Source organism: Lissotriton vulgaris, chromosome 1_1 (assembly GCF_964263255.1).
Source record: "Lissotriton vulgaris chromosome 1_1, aLisVul1.2, whole genome shotgun sequence".
Classification (NCBI taxonomy): Eukaryota; Metazoa; Chordata; class Amphibia; order Caudata; family Salamandridae; genus Lissotriton; species Lissotriton vulgaris.
The window spans coordinates 1,632,623,969-1,632,640,124 of NC_141685.1; the positions used below are offsets into that span (position 1 = coordinate 1,632,623,969).

General features: G+C 52.3%; 1 protein-coding gene across 4 annotated transcripts in view; it reads left to right on the forward strand.

The window, feature by feature from the left end:
• The first annotated feature begins 1,346 nt into the window (after positions 1-1,346).
• FLNC (filamin C) overlaps positions 1,347-16,156 on the forward strand; it is a 211,156-nt gene continuing 196,346 nt past the window's right edge. For all 4 annotated transcript variants that reach the window (XM_086918860.1, XM_086918861.1, XM_086918862.1 and 1 more), the window contains exon 1: positions 1,347-2,379. In XM_086918860.1, coding sequence (XP_086774986.1) covers positions 2,013-2,379 — 367 coding nt within the window. In that variant the 5' untranslated portion in view covers positions 1,347-2,012. The remainder of the gene's footprint in view (positions 2,380-16,156) is intronic.

Here is a 16,156-nt window from a genome sequence, read left to right on the forward strand (position 1 = left end):
GGAGTGAGATACGAGTTTTGAATTGTCTAAGGTAGCAGCTGCGGACATATTGAAAAACTGTGAAGTGCGCGATTGTCTCAACCTAATATAAACTTATTTTGACTTGTACTTAAGTGGTTGTCTATTTACTTACTTATATACTATTGCGTGACCTCCTCTGATGTGTCTATAAAACGTACCTTTTGTCCCAAAGTTTTGTCCTGAATTTTGACCTCCTGTCCTGAATTTTTGTCCTGAATTTTGACCCTTTGTCCTGAATTTGTACACTCACCGTCCTGAATTTGCACCCATGCCAGTTGGTCACCCTAAGTACGTGCTGAGCCTGCCCTGGGATATGAGAGGGCTGGCTGTGATGGAGGGAAGCTTACAAGGGTTTCTGCTCTGGAGTGAGGCTTGCAGGAATGTCTGCTCTGGAGTGAGGCTTGCAGGGGTGTCTCCTGTGTGCGAGTGGAGGGAAGGGATGATGTGAGCCGAGGCGGCGGGCAGATAAGGATGCCTACTCTGGGGGCGGGGGGGGGGGGGTTATGCCAGCTCCTAATTCCCAAGCCAGGTGGCAAGGGGGCTGGGTAGAAATGCCTGCTCTGTATGAGTTGGATGGAACAAGTACAGATGCCAGCTCTAGTCGTAATGTAGAGGGTGGGCGGGGGGGGGGGGGGGCGGAGCCCCCTCCTCCTTTGACAATGTGAGGGAACAGGGACATCCTGTTTCTTGTGTCCTGTTTCAGAGACGTCGGCCCCTTTTGACCCTGCGCGGCCGTGCCTCTCCCCTGACTGTAGTCCCTTTCCCGACCGTCTCTCCTGTCTCGGTGCTAGGAATCTGAGGAGGCTCCCTGCTGTTCCGGAAGACCAGAGAGCGAGAGAGACACCTGGGGACGGGGTCCTGGTGACGCGCCCGGCCTCCACTGGGCGGGGTTTAAAGTTGCCTGTGTGATCTGGTCCCCCACTCTCAGCAAGTGATTGACGGGACCGGACCTGGGGGTAGGGAAGGAAGACGGGAGCTTGGGGTCGGTGCCACCTGTGGCTGGCATATGTCAGCGCTGGCAAGGGGCCCCTCACGTCACCGCTCCTCACACAAAGCGGGGGCTGGGACGGTGGTCTCTCCCGTAGCCCAGCATTGAATCGGGAACGCTAAAAATACACCAGGATGTCATGGGGGAGCCTGGCCCGCCCCTGGCTATCCTTAGCGCCCGCAGTGATGCGGGGGAGGGGGATTAGCGCCCGCTCATCCCTTCGTTGTATATGGTCATGGCAGAGGCATTCCTGGGACGCCATGGCTCTGACGTGGGGGCGGGAGGGGGCGACCAGCTCAGCAGCTTTCTTAAAAACCTTCCTCCTGCACCGCCGCTCACTTTAATGCACCAGTGTGCGCGGTACACCCCTGGGCAGAGCTCAGCCTCCCCTCGCTCCCTCTCAGCGCTTCCTCATCCCTCCGTGTGATCTTGGCGCTGGCGCTTCCCGGTCCCCCGTTCACTGCCTTGTATCCCGAGCCCGCTTCCGAGGGAATCCTGCCAGCAACAAAACCACTATCTGGCGGCGTGGAAACTTTTCTGCTCTAAAAAAGGCAAAGAAGATTGTACTCCGAGGAGAAACCGAAAGAGCGAAGAGAACAAGCGGCAACCAGGAGGCACTCAGCCAGGGTGGGAGGGGAACCGGCCCACGCTCTGCAACCACTCGCTGCCAACTTTCTGAAAGAAGAACACAGGAATTTATAGGAACCCTTTGAGTTTTGAATTTGAGGGAATTCTAATAACCTATTGGGATCTGGGCAAGGAACCCCATAAAAGGGGAATACAACAAACGAAGAAAGAAAATAAGTGAGAAAGAAGAATAAACTAAAAGAGGGAATTAAAGTAAAAAGAAGGAAAGAGAAGGGCAGAGGGAAGGAGGGACCTCTCGCAGCCCGGACCTCGGTGCCCTGAGCTCAGCCCAGCCGCAGGGACTGGCCCCGCTCACACCGTGCTAAATTGAAGCCCTCCCTCCCTCTGCGATCCCCGATAAAGAGGCCCCGTCGCCATGAGCAACAACAGCTACTACTCGGACCCGGCGGCGTCGCCGCAGCTGCTGTACCCCGAGGAGGAGGCGGACGAGATGCCGGCCACGGAGAAGGACCTGGCCGAGGACGCGCCCTGGAAGAAGATCCAGCAGAACACCTTCACGCGCTGGTGCAACGAGCACCTCAAGTGCATGCACAAGCACATCGGGGACCTGCAGCGCGACCTGACCGACGGCCTGAAGCTCATCGCGCTGCTCGAGGTGCTGAGCCAGAAGAAGATGTACCGCAAGTACCACCAGCGGCCCAACTTCCGGCAGATGAAGCTCGAGAACGTGTCCGTGGCGCTCGAGTTCCTGGACCGGGAGCACATCAAGCTGGTGTCTATAGGTGAGCCGAGGGCTGGGGGCACCTGTACCTGGTGTCCATAGGTGAGACAGGGGCTGGGCGTGGCTGGGGGCACTTCTAGCTGGCTTCCATAGGTGAGCCAGGGGGCTGGGTCACAAGTTCTACCTGGCATCCATAGGTGAGCCAGGGGCACTGGCCTGGGGAGGACACAGCAGTCTGGTATGTGTCATCTTGAGGGGACTGGTTGGAGGGTAATAGACCCAGGTTCAAATGTAGGAGTGTCAGAGGACATGTAAAGCGAGTGCGCCCATAGGTGAAAGAGGGTACTGGCCTAGGGGAGGGGATGCTGGATCACATCTACTCGGAGTCCATAGGTGAGTCAGGGTGCTGGCCTGGGGAGGAGAGGCTGGGGGCACTTCTACCTGTATGGGTGAACTTCAGGGAACTGGCTTGGAGGGAAAGAGACCCACTCACAAGGGGGAGGGGGCGAGAGCATCCGAAGCTGGTGTTGTCCATAGGCGAGCCTGGGAGGCTGGCCAGGAGGAAGAGTCTGGCTGGGAGCCCTCCACCTGTGTCTGGGGAGCATTAATTGAGAGCACGTCAAGCTGGTAGTCCTAGGTGAAAGTTCGACTCCGAGGGGATTGGCCTGGGTGGGGGGGGGGGGGGGGGGGGGGTGGTATATTGATGGCATCCGTAGGTCAGTTTAGGATGGTTGTCGGCCTGGGTTGAGGGTCCGAGCTAGAAAGGTGCAGGGACCGGCCTAGGGGCGAAGGGGAGAGAGCCGGGGTACACCTAGCAGGTTGTTCACAGTGAGCATTGCAGTACGGGAGTGGGCGGGGCCGCGCGAGCCTTGTGTTCACAGAGCCCATGGTCCAGCCCGAGGGGGGAGGTGAAGCCCCGAAGAGTACCCCGGGTCCCGGGATGGTGTCCTTTGTGAACGGAAAAAAGCACTGAGGTGAGCCCGGTGGGTGGGGGTCACTGGCTGAGGGGGTGCAGTGCACTTGTTCTTCTATCTTGTGGGGAGTATGAGTTGCTGTAGTATAACGGAATACATAGAGAACGTTGTCTTTCTGGTAAGGCCTAGAAGGGTCTCCATTACGAACTGGCCCATGGGCCGGACACACGCCGGCTGGCTAGCTGTGGTGCAAGGGGTCAACCAACCAATGTAATAAAGGACATATCCCGTATGGAGGAGAGGGGTCATGGGGCGGCCAGCTACATGGTGTGTTCGGTGGCTGGGAAGAGTGCAGGGGTGACCAGCTCAACGGATGACGTTTACTCGGAGACTGGCCTCAGGTGAGCGTGACGTGCACAAGCACCGGACCTCCAAGGCCCCTGACAGTGTGCGTGGCCTCCAAGCTGTCTATCACCCTGTCCATTGTGTGAATATGTACAGACAGACAAATGCTCACCGCCACCCCACGCACACAGTAGGTGCGTCCCAGGCACTGTGCAGTCCTACAGGGTTCCCGAACTCTGCACCCACCGATCCTCTGACTTTTAGAACTAAGTCCGTGCTAAATGATAACTCGAATTTATAAAAATGCACCTCCATTTTAGCCTTTGGAAGATATTTGAGGGTCATGCTGGGTCAATGATAGGAATATAAAGAAAGTAACGGTCGGCCAAACGAATGCACATGGAAAAACTAGAGTGCACTATACTCCATGCAAGCAAACAGCGGAACTGCAAAGATTTTTGGGCAAAAATAAATTTCATGCTAAACGGCAAACATCGGCAGTTTAATTCAGATATGACCGACCAACTCTGGTGCAGCCACATTGACTCACTATACAACCTCACCCACGATACATCCACTGATAACACACTGGCACCACCATCTGAGACTACTACAACTCAAAGCCTGAGTACAATGGCAGAATCAAAGTTCCCCGACCTTAAAGTCACCTGCAAACCACTGACAGTGGAGCATACAGGAGAATCCGATCAAATCACGACGACGCAGGTACTGATCATCATAAAAAACTTGAGAGCAGATGGAGCCCCTGGTCCAAACGGCCTCCCCAACGCCTTATTCAGGCAAGATCCAAAGTTCTGGGCCAGCCAACTATCCCCTTTGTTTTGCCACAGCTTAAGCACCGGGAGTATTCCGGATTCTTGGAGGGGCAGTATTTTACATCCGATACATAAATCAGGAGCCCGCTCAGATCCAAATAACTATAGGCTAATAGCCTTAATAGACGTAGAGGCCAAGATCTACGCATCCAATCTTTTGGTAGACCTGGAACTCTGGGTCAACGGAAAAGGGCTAATCCCACCGACACAAACAGGCTTTAGGGCAGGAATGGGCACTCTCACTAACTTATCCGCGCTAACCTTACTGGCTAAAAAGGCAATCGATAGCTCTTCCACACTTTACACCTGCTTTTTAGACTTGACAGCGGCTTTCGATAAAGTCCCCAGATCTAAACTTTGGGCCAAAATGAAAGCCTGGGGCGCGCCGTCAAAGCTATTGGGAGCAATAATAGAGTTATACTCGCATACCTGGGTTCAAATAAAAAAAGGAGATGGCCGAAGTTTAACAAAGAAATTCACAACCTTGAATGGCCTAAAACAAGGCTGCGTGTTGGCCCCCAGCCTTTTTAACATCTACACCGCAGACCTAGAAAGTGATCTACGTACAATCCAGGGAGATCCACCAAAACTGGGACAAACATCCATTGTTAGTCTACAATATGCAGACGACATTGTGCTTCTCTCTAAAACCCCGATCGGCCTACAACGTTTGATTTCCCAACTCGCGTCATATATCACCAAAGCACAATTAACCATAAACCTCAAAAAATCAAATATCTTATGCTTCCCCAGCCTCAGAAATAAAAAAACAAAATTCGTATGGAGGATAAATTCGTCCAAATTGACACAGGTGGATAAATATAAATATTTGGGCATTTTACTTGACCATCAATTAAAGTACAATCACCACTTAGAACTGGGGAAATCAAAAGCCAAACAGCTTCAATTCGCCTTTAAAACTATACAAACACACCTAAGTGGCAGTTCTACCGGCCATTTGCTAAAGATCGTAGCTGCCAAATTCCTGCCATCGCTTACATATGGCTCGGAAATGATGGCAACCAGGGACTCCACAGTGCTAAATCTAGCCCAATCCAGACTGTTTAAAAACCTCTTCTCAATTCCAAGACACATCTCACAAGCCCAAATACGCTTAGAATATGGACTAACTAATCAGACTCCGGCAAGACAAGGTGCTCTGGCCAAATACTACTGGCGCATGAGGGATGCTGAAGATGATACCCTAGCACATCTCTGCTGGCTAGAGGTAGAAAAACAGGCCGGATCTACAAATTCAATATACAAATCTCTCAGGCAAGCGCTGGTTTCGTTAAAGCTGGAAGAAACCTGGCTTTCACCCATATCATACAACGCCTTTAAACAATTCACCAACAAAGCCATCAAACAAGCATCACTGCTAATGGACAAAGCCGCAGTGGCCGGAAAAAGCCATGCCTGGATCGTGTTGTCAACTTACAAACATCTGAAACCTCAGCCATATTTGCAAGACTGCTTTAGGGACTACTATAAGAGGAAATTAAGCCTTCTGAGGCTGGGATGCTTCTTGAGTAAAGACCTCACCCCCAATTGGCAACGGTCCTGGTCAACTTCTGCCTGTCGTCTCTGTGGCAACCCCACGGAGTCTTTATTGCATCTAATATGCATATGCCCTGCATTGCAGAAAACAAGGAAGACGCTTTTGCTACCACTTCTAAGAGAAGCCCAGGTGAGAACTTGTAGGGCGGCTGTGATAGAATGCCTCAGCGGGTCCCGGATACAATTAGCCTGCAAAACCATAAAATTCCTGGCTCATGCTGCAAAAGAGCTAGAAAACAAGGAAATAATTAACGATGACTTCGGCCAACCGGCCTAATCACGGCTGCCCCAGGTCTCCCACTCCCCCTCCTAATGGTTACTCCCTCGCTTTCACCTCTCTAGGTTGTGTTCTCCTTTCTAAGTTAAAATGTGCATTTTTCACCAAACTCATTCGTTCCCCAAAGTTCTCGCTTTTTTCCTAGACCAATTATTAGTTGTTTAGCAGCTCCAACGAGACAGCCTTGTCTTCCCTCAGCCACATTTTTATAATAGTATACTGTGATTGTGTATTTGTCTAAACCTGTCAAGATTAGGTTTTAACTTTATGATTTTTTTTGGTGATTTTAATTTTGTTTTCATGCTGAGCTTTTGACGTATATGCTGTTTGTATGGTGGTAAGACCCACCCTTTTATGATTTTTATAAATCAAATAAAAGTATTTTTGACATACGGTCGGTTTTTGGAGCGGGGCTGAAACGGTGAACACATGTCTGAGGCTGCAGCGGCCTCGGAGCGCGTGCTGCCAGGTCTGACAAGAGGGCGTGGTCACAGCGTGAGAATAAAGCCAGCCGGATAAAGGCGCTGTCATTAAATAAACATTTGAGAACTACGTTAGAGGCTGGGTTGGTGCAATGGCCAGTGGAACAGACAGGCATGGGGGTGTATCTACATTCAGCATCTATGTAAAACATGTTTCCTTTGCTTGTACTTTATGGAATGAGCCCCGATGTACGGAGTAATGTCCTTCACAAGGGGAAGGGCGGGCGGGGCACAGAGTGACAGGCCGAGAGTCGCCCCTCTTTATGGGCGGTGGGTCCGTCTGACGGGAAGCGCTGCATGGAATGGGCCGGTCCTGGAGCCTGGGCGCGGGGGTGCCTCCGGAAAGCACCCGTGGTAGTACGACCCCTGTGCAGGCCCGGACAGGTGTATCTGGACCCTGTGCACCTCATTAGAACCCTGTGACCTTCTGGCTCTCTCTCTCCTCTCCCGATGGGGCCCTCCCTTCCTTCTAGAAGTCCCAAGTCTTCCCTCAGTCCCGTTACCCTCGCGCCCCTTTTTGCTCTATGATCTCATTCTTTCCCTCCCCTTTTTCCTTCCACTCAGAGTTCCTCGGAGCCCATCAGCTGGTTCGTTGCCCCCTTACCTCCTCGCCTTTTGATGCCCCTTCCCTTCTTCAAGACCCCGGCACCTGCTTGCGTTACTCTTACCCCCCTCCCTCTGGAGGATGGACTTGTAGCTGTCGTTTCTTTCATCAAGTTTTCAGCCCTTGTTTGAGGCACTCGCCCTGCCCACTTCCTCTGTGCCAGCTGCCGTGATATGTAGTTGGCAGACTACACGCAAGCTTTTACCCCGCGCCCGCCCCGCACCCAGGCCAGCCCGCACCCCGCTTCTCGTTTTTTCCACCTTTTGCAACTGAAACCTCTTTAAAAAACTCACAGGTTGACGAGTCATTTTCACCCTCCCCACGCAGGTATTTTGTATGTATTATCGATACCTCCGTAGCGCCTAAACCCACAGGCGACCAAGCACTGACTCAGCGTCTTCTAGTGAAGGGTGTGGCGTAACGGTCAGAGCTGCCGACTTACCTCCTCTGGCTTCTCCAGGCGATCGCTGTAATAGTCGCTCTGCGTTATTGCGCATGAAAGATGCCTTTTTGGGGGTTTCGGTGGAACGGTGGGAGATTTGCTTCGATCCAGTGAGAAGGGCGAAAGGTCCACGTGTGCCAGATTACCCCCCCCCCCCTTTGATTGGATGGTACAATCTGCAGGGTCTGACTCCTCGGCTAGCGCTGCCAGTACTCACCCCCCTCTTTACAGTTGGTTTGATCGGAGCTTGAGCTGATGTCGAAGCTGGTAGGGTGAGTGTATGCGCCGGATAGGGAGCACCCTGCAATCATAGACCTCCATTTTGTCGTAAGGTGCAAGGTCTCACCTCCACCTCAGGATGAGGCCCAGCAGGGCTGAAACAAGTGCCACATGTTCGGGTGGTAGGTGGGTGGCTACCGTGCCTTGTGAGTGGGGAGGGTAAAGGATTAGATGTTAAAACATACTAGAATTGCCATATATTTTCCATTATTAGCGTGAATTTGCTGTTTATGTAACATTGTGTTTCTTGTTGAAGTTGGTCGTTTTAAGATGTTCTCGGTGGACCGGTGATGTCTGGGCTTGTGATTGGTTGGGGGTTGCTTGAAGGAGGTACTGCTGGCACTGTGGGCTAGACTCTTTGTGGTGCAGTCCATATTGATCTAAAAATGGTTACTTTTCTGATGTTTGACAAATCAAAATGATCCAGCACTCCACTCAATAACAGCACAAGTCAAAATTGACAACATTTCAGATCCATTCAGCAGGTCTTGTATCAATTTTCTTTATTCATAATCTTCTTTAAAAAGAAACAACCGTAGCCAAAACGTTTCGTCCCAGAGGACTTCTTCAGGGCTTGCATAAGAAATAATGATTCAGTATAATGACAAAAGCTGACAGGAAAATCTCATCAAGGTAGAGCTCACAAAATGTGTGAATAATTCCCAGTGTATAGATTCCAATTTGCAATCATCAGAATATATGAGGTGTGTCAAAGAAAATCACAAGAGTTCCATATTTGGCCCCCATAACCGGTTTGGGTTATCATGCTGTCGTCTGCATTTCTGTCAGTCTTAAGAAATGTTTACCAGGAATTATTCATACCTGCTCTACGCCAAATATGGGACGCTCGTGATTTTCTTTGACATACCTCATATGTTCTGAAGATTACAAATTGGAATCTATACACTGGGAATTATTCACAAGTTTTGTGATCTCTACCTTTATTAGACTTGTCTGTCAGCTTTTGTCGTTATACTGAATCATTATGTGCCACAGGTGCACATGGATGTATTTCACATGTTCACAATAAAAGGCACAGGTGTGAGTGTTTTCACAGCACAAACAGACATTGATTTTGTGATTGGCACAGTGGTTAGCATAGAATCCTTAAAAAGCTGAATAACCATGTTCCTGGCATTCATTGTCTCCTGATGAATGCCTGAATGAAGTCCTGGGTGGGCAGCGGCGGGGACAGGAGAGCCACACTGTTCTAGACATCTTTAGCAGAGGTGATGGGTGGAGGCACCAGTAGCCACACATGCGCAGGGCCAAGGCCACACATGCACTGAGGATGAGCCGTGTCTCGAGGGTGGCTGCACACTGGCTGGGGCGAGCTCAGCAGTGCAGTAGCAGAGCAAACCTTGAACTATCTGCGCGCCCACATCTTCCTCATCACACCACACCCGACCCCTATCCTTATCTTCAGCACCAGTATAGCCCTCTTCATCCTCAACATTTTTTTTCTTCAGAGTTTTATATAGCACGAACCTGACTAGGAGGTATCAGAGCGCTTTACATGAGCACCAATTGCGTTCCAATTGCGTTACACAAGGACACATTCGTTTTTTTTGTGGAAGATTAAATGATTTGCCCAGAATCACACATGTTGAGTGTCGTTGCAGAGACTCGAACCTGGTTCCCCAGATCTGAGGTTGACTGCCCTAGCCATTAGGCCTCATCCTCTCCCCATCTGTACTCTAGGACAGCCCTACTCATCCTTGATAGTACGCCTGGTGCACACATCTTCAATCTCACCTTCACCACAAGTGCACCCCTCTCTCCATTCACACCTTCACGACTGGCGCAACCCTCTTCTTCCTCCCCTTCAGCACTAGAGTAGCCCTCTTTATCCTTCTTTTCACTCTAGTGTGACCCTCTTTGCCCAGTCTGTCAGCACTGGTGCACCACTCTTTGGCCTTCCCTTCACCATTAGTGCAGCTCTAACCATCCTCACCTTCGCCCCAACGCCACCTTGAACAACCTCACCTTCCCCACCAATGCAGCCCTGCTCAGCCTCATTTTCACCGCCAGTGCAGCCCTGCTCAGCCTCGTGTTCACTGCTAGTGCAGTCCTGCTCAAACCTCATTTTCACCACAATGGCTGCTCTACTCTTCTTACCTTTACCATTGATGCAGCCCCCTTCATCCTTATCTTCGCCGCTAGTGCAACCCCCCTCATTTCGTTACCTTCAGCACAAGTCCACCCCTCCTCATTATCACTTTCAATATTGTAGTAGTACTGCCACTACTATTGCCTCCATCAATCTCACCTTCACAAGTGCAGCCCTCCTCGTTTCCCTACCTTCATCACAAGTCCACTCTCCTCATTATCACTTTCACTATTGCGGCCCTCTTCATTCTCCCCTTTGCCACTAGTGCTGCCACTACTATTGCCTCCGTCAATCTCACCATCACAAGTGCATCTCTCCTCATCCTCATATTCACCTCTACTGTGTCCCTTCTCACATGTTGCTCACAAATGTATGATGTTACAACACATACATTTACAACCCATACCTTTACAACACAGTTTTTACATCGGAACATCCTTTACAACGCATACATTTACATTGCATGCCATTACAACGAATTTTTCAAAACTCCCTTTACAACTCATTCCATTCCATTGCATTATACCTTTACAATGCATACATTTACAACGCATACCATTACATTGCATTTAAGGTAAGTGTTGGTTAGTGTAGGGGTAAAAATTACTATTCTAACTCCAGGGGGTGCAACGGTAGGGTAAGTGTTGGATAGTGTAAGGGTACTATGCGTTGTAATGGTATGCATTGTAATGACTTGTGATGTAATGCCTGCCTGCGTTGTAGTGACATGTATTGTAGTGGCATGCGTTGTAGTGACATGCAATGTAATGGCTGCGTTGTAGTGACATGCGTTGTAAAGGATGTTGCGATTTAATGACTGCGTTGTAAATGTAGTGCGATGTAATGACTGCGTTGTAAAGGTTGTTTCCCATTGCTCACCACTAGTGCAGCCCTCTTCATCCTCACATTCACCACGAGTGCATCTTTGATCATCCACGCCTGCACCACTCGAGCAACCCCCTCCAGCCTTTCCTTCTCCACTAGTTCAGCCTCGAGCAATCTCAACCTCACTGCTAGTGCAGCCCTCTTCATCCTCACCTTCACCAGTAGTGCAACACTTGTTCTTACGTTTACCACTGGTGCATCCCTTCATCCTGAAAACATCACCACGAGTGCACCCTCTCCATTCTCCGATTCACCACCGTTGCAGCTGTCTCCCTTCTCACCTTCACTAGTGCAGCCCTCTTCATTCTCACCTTCACTAGTGCAGCCCTCTTCATCCTCACATTCACCACTAGTGCATCTTTGATCAACCTCGTCTGCACCACTCGAGCAACCCCCCCCCAGCCTTTCCTTCCACTCTAGTTCAGCCTCGAGCAATCTCAACCTCACTGCTAATGCAGCCCTCTTCATCGTCACTATTATCAACAGTGCAGCCTTCTGCATCCTCACCTTCACCAGTGCAGCCCTCTTCATCCTCACCTTCACCAGTAGTGCAACACTTGTTCTTACGTTTACCACTGGTGCATCCCTTCATCCTGAAAACATCACCACAAGAGCACCCTCTTCCTTCTCCGATTCACCACCGTTGCAGCTGTCTTCCTTGAATTTGAATTTAAAACATTTGTAGAGCGCAGCGTTCACCGTACGGTTTCTTGGCGCTATAGTGGTAGGTCCAGCAACTGAGGACGGAGTGAACCTGGCGCAGAGCAAGGAGGGACAAGCTACAAGGGGAAGGCCTGATTAAACAAGAACGTTTTTAGGTCTTTGCGGAAGGAGGAATATTGTGTGGCAGAACGTAGGTGGTCGGGGAGGGAGTTCCAGAAGGTGGGAGCCAAGGTTGAGAAATTGGCTCCACCCCACTTTTTACGTTTAAAACGTGGGAAATTGCAGGAGGGATTTAGAAGAAGACCGAAGCTCTCTGATCGGGGCATAATCGTTGATCAGAGAGGAAATGAAAGTGGCGGCAGTGCCCTGGCGGGCCTGAAAAACCATACAGCCGGTTTTAAAAAGGGAGCGTTCCTTGACAGGAAGCCAGTGGAGCTCCTTGAGGAGGGGTGTGGAGTGGTGAAAGCGGGGGAGACCATACACCAACCGGGCCGCTTGGTTCTGGACCATCTGGAGCTTCCGCAGGCTGCCAGTGCAGCCCCAGCCTCATATTCATCCGTAGTACGACCCTCACTTTCTCCACTAGTGCAGCCCTCCACACCCTTGCACTGTGAGAGAGATGGTCTGTAGCAGAGAGAGGCGGGGATCGCTCTAGACGCTGAGGTGGCCGTGTTACCAGCGTTAACTCCTCATTCGTGTACATTTTGCGATCTTTGCGTTACTGTAATAAATAGCGAGCCTTCATTTTATACGCAGTTGGAAATTGTGCACTTAAGATGCACAACTGGGATGTGTGCTCGCGCACACGTGTCTGAATGTGCGCGCGCTAGCCTATGGTTATGTATCTGTACGTCTGTCTCCGGGAGTTCGTGTGTGCCCGGTTTGCCTCTAGGTTGCCTCAGTGATGGATATACCCCATCTGCACCGAAGGGGTTAATTCTGCTTGCAGAGATGCTAAACGCCCCACCACCTCTAGAAACAAACTCTTTGCACAAAACTCCCACTTCAGTACAGGCCAGGGGGGTAACACTGTGCCTGCGGCACAGGAGGGCCCCAGCCCTTCAGGGGCCCCCCAACCCGTATGTGGGCCCCCTTTTAGCCAAATGCTAATGACTCTCTGTGAGATATATAAGAAGCAGGGCGCCTCGTCACATTTTATATGCAGAAGTAGACCCCATCGATTTGAGTTACCCCACTGTACTTTTGCTTCAAGGAAGAGCTGTCCATGTCTGGCTGCTCCAATGCCCTCCAGCCTTCCGGAGCTTTCTGTCTCGTGTACCCCTCCCGGCCCCCTCTGCACCCCTCCCGGCCCCCTCTGGTGACAGCCTCCCGTCTCTCCACCCCACTCCGTGCCCCCTGGGCCTCAGGGCTTCGTGGCCGCGGCCTCCGCCGCTGATTAAAGCCTATTTATAGAGGGAGCCCATCCGCACCTGTCAGGGCCCCGGGGGTGCCTGTCACTCTGCGGCATGGTTGCGGCGGGCAGAGTCTTGGCGCTGGTGAACGTGTGTGTCTGTGCCAGCGAGGGCCAAGGGACAGGCAGGGCCGTGGAGTGCTCTGTAGGCCCGAGAGACGGGTGCGGGGCTTGGGGCTTTGGGAAAGAGAGGGATGCGTGCGTAAAGTGCTCCAAGGGCCAGCGGCTGCGCAAGCAGGGCTGTGGAAGGTTGTGGTACTCTGTCCCAGGGCCAGGACTGAGCAAGCAGGGCTGTAGAACGTGCTCCGAGGGTCAATGACTGCGCAAGCAGGGATGTGGGAAGGGCTGTCAGGGCCAGCGACTGAGGAATGTGTGTAGAGCACGGTGTGAGTTTATTTATGGCGCGCAGCGGTGTGTACGGACTGGGACTGACTGTGTGTACTGTAGATACGTTAACAGCTGGCGTGTGAGGGTTTGTGTGCACACTAGTATGAGACTTCGCGTTCATGTGTTGTCATCTAATCCCGGCCTCACGCAGTCATTTTATTTTTCCAGTGCTAACTCTGCCACTTTTGGCCAACTGTAACAGCTGAAAGTTATCAAGCCACTGAAAGTTACCACTGGGCAGGCGTGCTACGGCACACTTCAGGTGGGAAAGAGACAAGTGCTACGTCGATACTTTATGTGGAGCGCTATGTCACTGCTTCCGTATAAAGTATCTTATCAGGGAGTAGCCATCGTTAGTGCAGCAGGTGCAGTGGCACCAGGGTCCAGAGGTAAGACTTGCTCACTACCACCCCAACTATGAATGTCTTTTAACGACCATCTTGGGGTCAGGGGGATCAATTTTGCCTGCTGGCATCATGTCTCGTGACGCCCTTGCCCCAGCGCGGTCTCTTTACCCAGAGACAGCTGTAGGAGACCTCTACTGGGATGTGTGGCCTTCCAGTGCACTTTGTGCATGGTTGAGGTGGACGAGATCCTGAACAGGTAAGGAGTGTGTGTAAAACGCCACCGCCCACCCCCCCCCCCTCCCACACTCACACATGTCTCAGAATCTCCCACATATGCCAACGGCCCAGCCTGGCCCGGGGCGCTGGGCCTGCAGACTCCAAGGCCTGGCCGTCAGGGAGAGGGGCTCAGAGATGTCACATCCACTTATGGGTGGAGGGAGGCAGAGTAAAAGCAGATGGGGTTTGTTTATAGCGAGATGCCAGAGACATGGAGGGCGGGGCCTTCCGGGCACTCCCTCCACGAAATAGAGGGGCAGCGAGCAGCACTCACCGCCCGGACCCTACCAAGTGCCTCGAAAAGCCCCAGGCCACCTTGGTAGAGTAAACGGCGGCTGTCGCAGCTCTGTGGTGAACCAAGATACCATGTCAGGCAGGATGGATAGTTTATTGTTGTTTTTACTACCGTGTGGTGCAATAACCCCGAGATACTAAGGAGGATGAGTGGCTGAATGCTGCAGGGACTGCTCTTTGGTATAATTTAATTTCCACGAGATAGTATGTGAATGGCTAAATGCATATTGCTTTTACTGATCTAATCAATCAATCAATCAGTGACATTTATAAAGCGCGCTACATACCCGTAGGGTCTCAAGGCGCTGTGGGGGGGGGGGGGGGGGTGCCGCTACTGCTCGAACAGCCAGGTCTTCAGCTTCTTCCTGAAGGAGAGGTGGTCTTGGGTCAGGCGCAGGTCGGTCGGGAGGGAGTTCCAGGTCTTGGCGGCTAGGTAGGAGAAGGACCTTCCTCCTGTAGTTGCTCTTCGGATGCGGGGGACGGTGGCGAGGGCGTGGTTGGCTGATCGGAGGTGGCGTTTGGGAGCGTAGAAGTTGACTCGGCTGTTGAGGTAGCTCGGGCCTTGGTCGTGTAGGGCTTTGTGTGCGTGGGTGAGGAGGCGGAAGGTGACTCTCTTGCTGACGGGGAGCCAGTGGAGGTCTCTCAGATGTCCGGAGATGTGGCTGGTTCGTGGGATGTCGAGGATGAGTCTGGCTGAGGCGTTTTGGATCCGCTGGAGTCTCTTCTGGAGCTTGGCGGTGGTGCCGGCGTAGAGGGCGTTGCCGTAGTCCAGTCGGCTGGTGACGAGGGCCTGGGTGACGGTCTTCCTGGTCTCTGTGGGGATCCACCAGAAGATCTTCCGTAGCATGCGTAGGATGTTGAAGCACGCCGAGGAGACGTTGTTGACTTGCCTGGTCATGGAGAGGGAGGAGTCCAGGATGAAGCCCAGGTTTCGTGCATGGTCTGTCGGTTTGGGTGCGGTGCCCAGGGCGGGAGGCCACCAGGAGTCGTCCCAGGCGGAGGGTGAGGAGCCCAGGATGAGGACCTCCGTCTTGTCCGAGTTCAGTTTCAGGCGGCTGGTCGTCATCCACTCGGCTACCTCTTTCATCCCTTCGTGCAGGTTGGCTCTGGCGGCGGCGGGGTTGTTGGTCAGGGAGAGGATCAGCTGGGTGTCGTCGGCGTAGGAGATTATGCTGAGGTTGTGTTTGCGTACGATGGCCGCGAGGGGGCTCATGTAGACGTTGAAGAGGGTGGGGCTCAGAGATGATCCTTGGGGGACGCCGCAGATGACTTCGGAGGCCTCTGACTTGTATGGTGGTAGGCGGACTCTCTGTGTTCTTCCGTCGAGGAAGGAGATGATCCATTCCAGCGCCTTGTCCTGGATTCCGACGTTGCTGAGGCGCCGTACTAGGGTGCGGTGGCAGACCGTGTCGAAAGCCGCGGAGAGGTCTAGGAGGATGAGGGCCGCTGTTTCTCCATTGTCCATCAGGGCACGGATGTCATCGGTGGCGGCGATGAGGGCGGTCTCGGTGCTGTGATTGGCTCGGAAGCCGGACTGTGAGGGGTCGAGGGATCCGTTCGTCTCAAGGAAGGCGGCCATCTGCTTGTTGACGGTCTTCTCGATGACTTTGGCTGGAAACGGGAGAAGCGAGATGGGGCGGTAATTCTTGAGGTCGGTGGGGTCCGCTGTTGGTTTCTTGAGTAGAGCGCTGAGTTTGGCATGCTTCCAGCTCTCCGGGAAGGTGGCGGT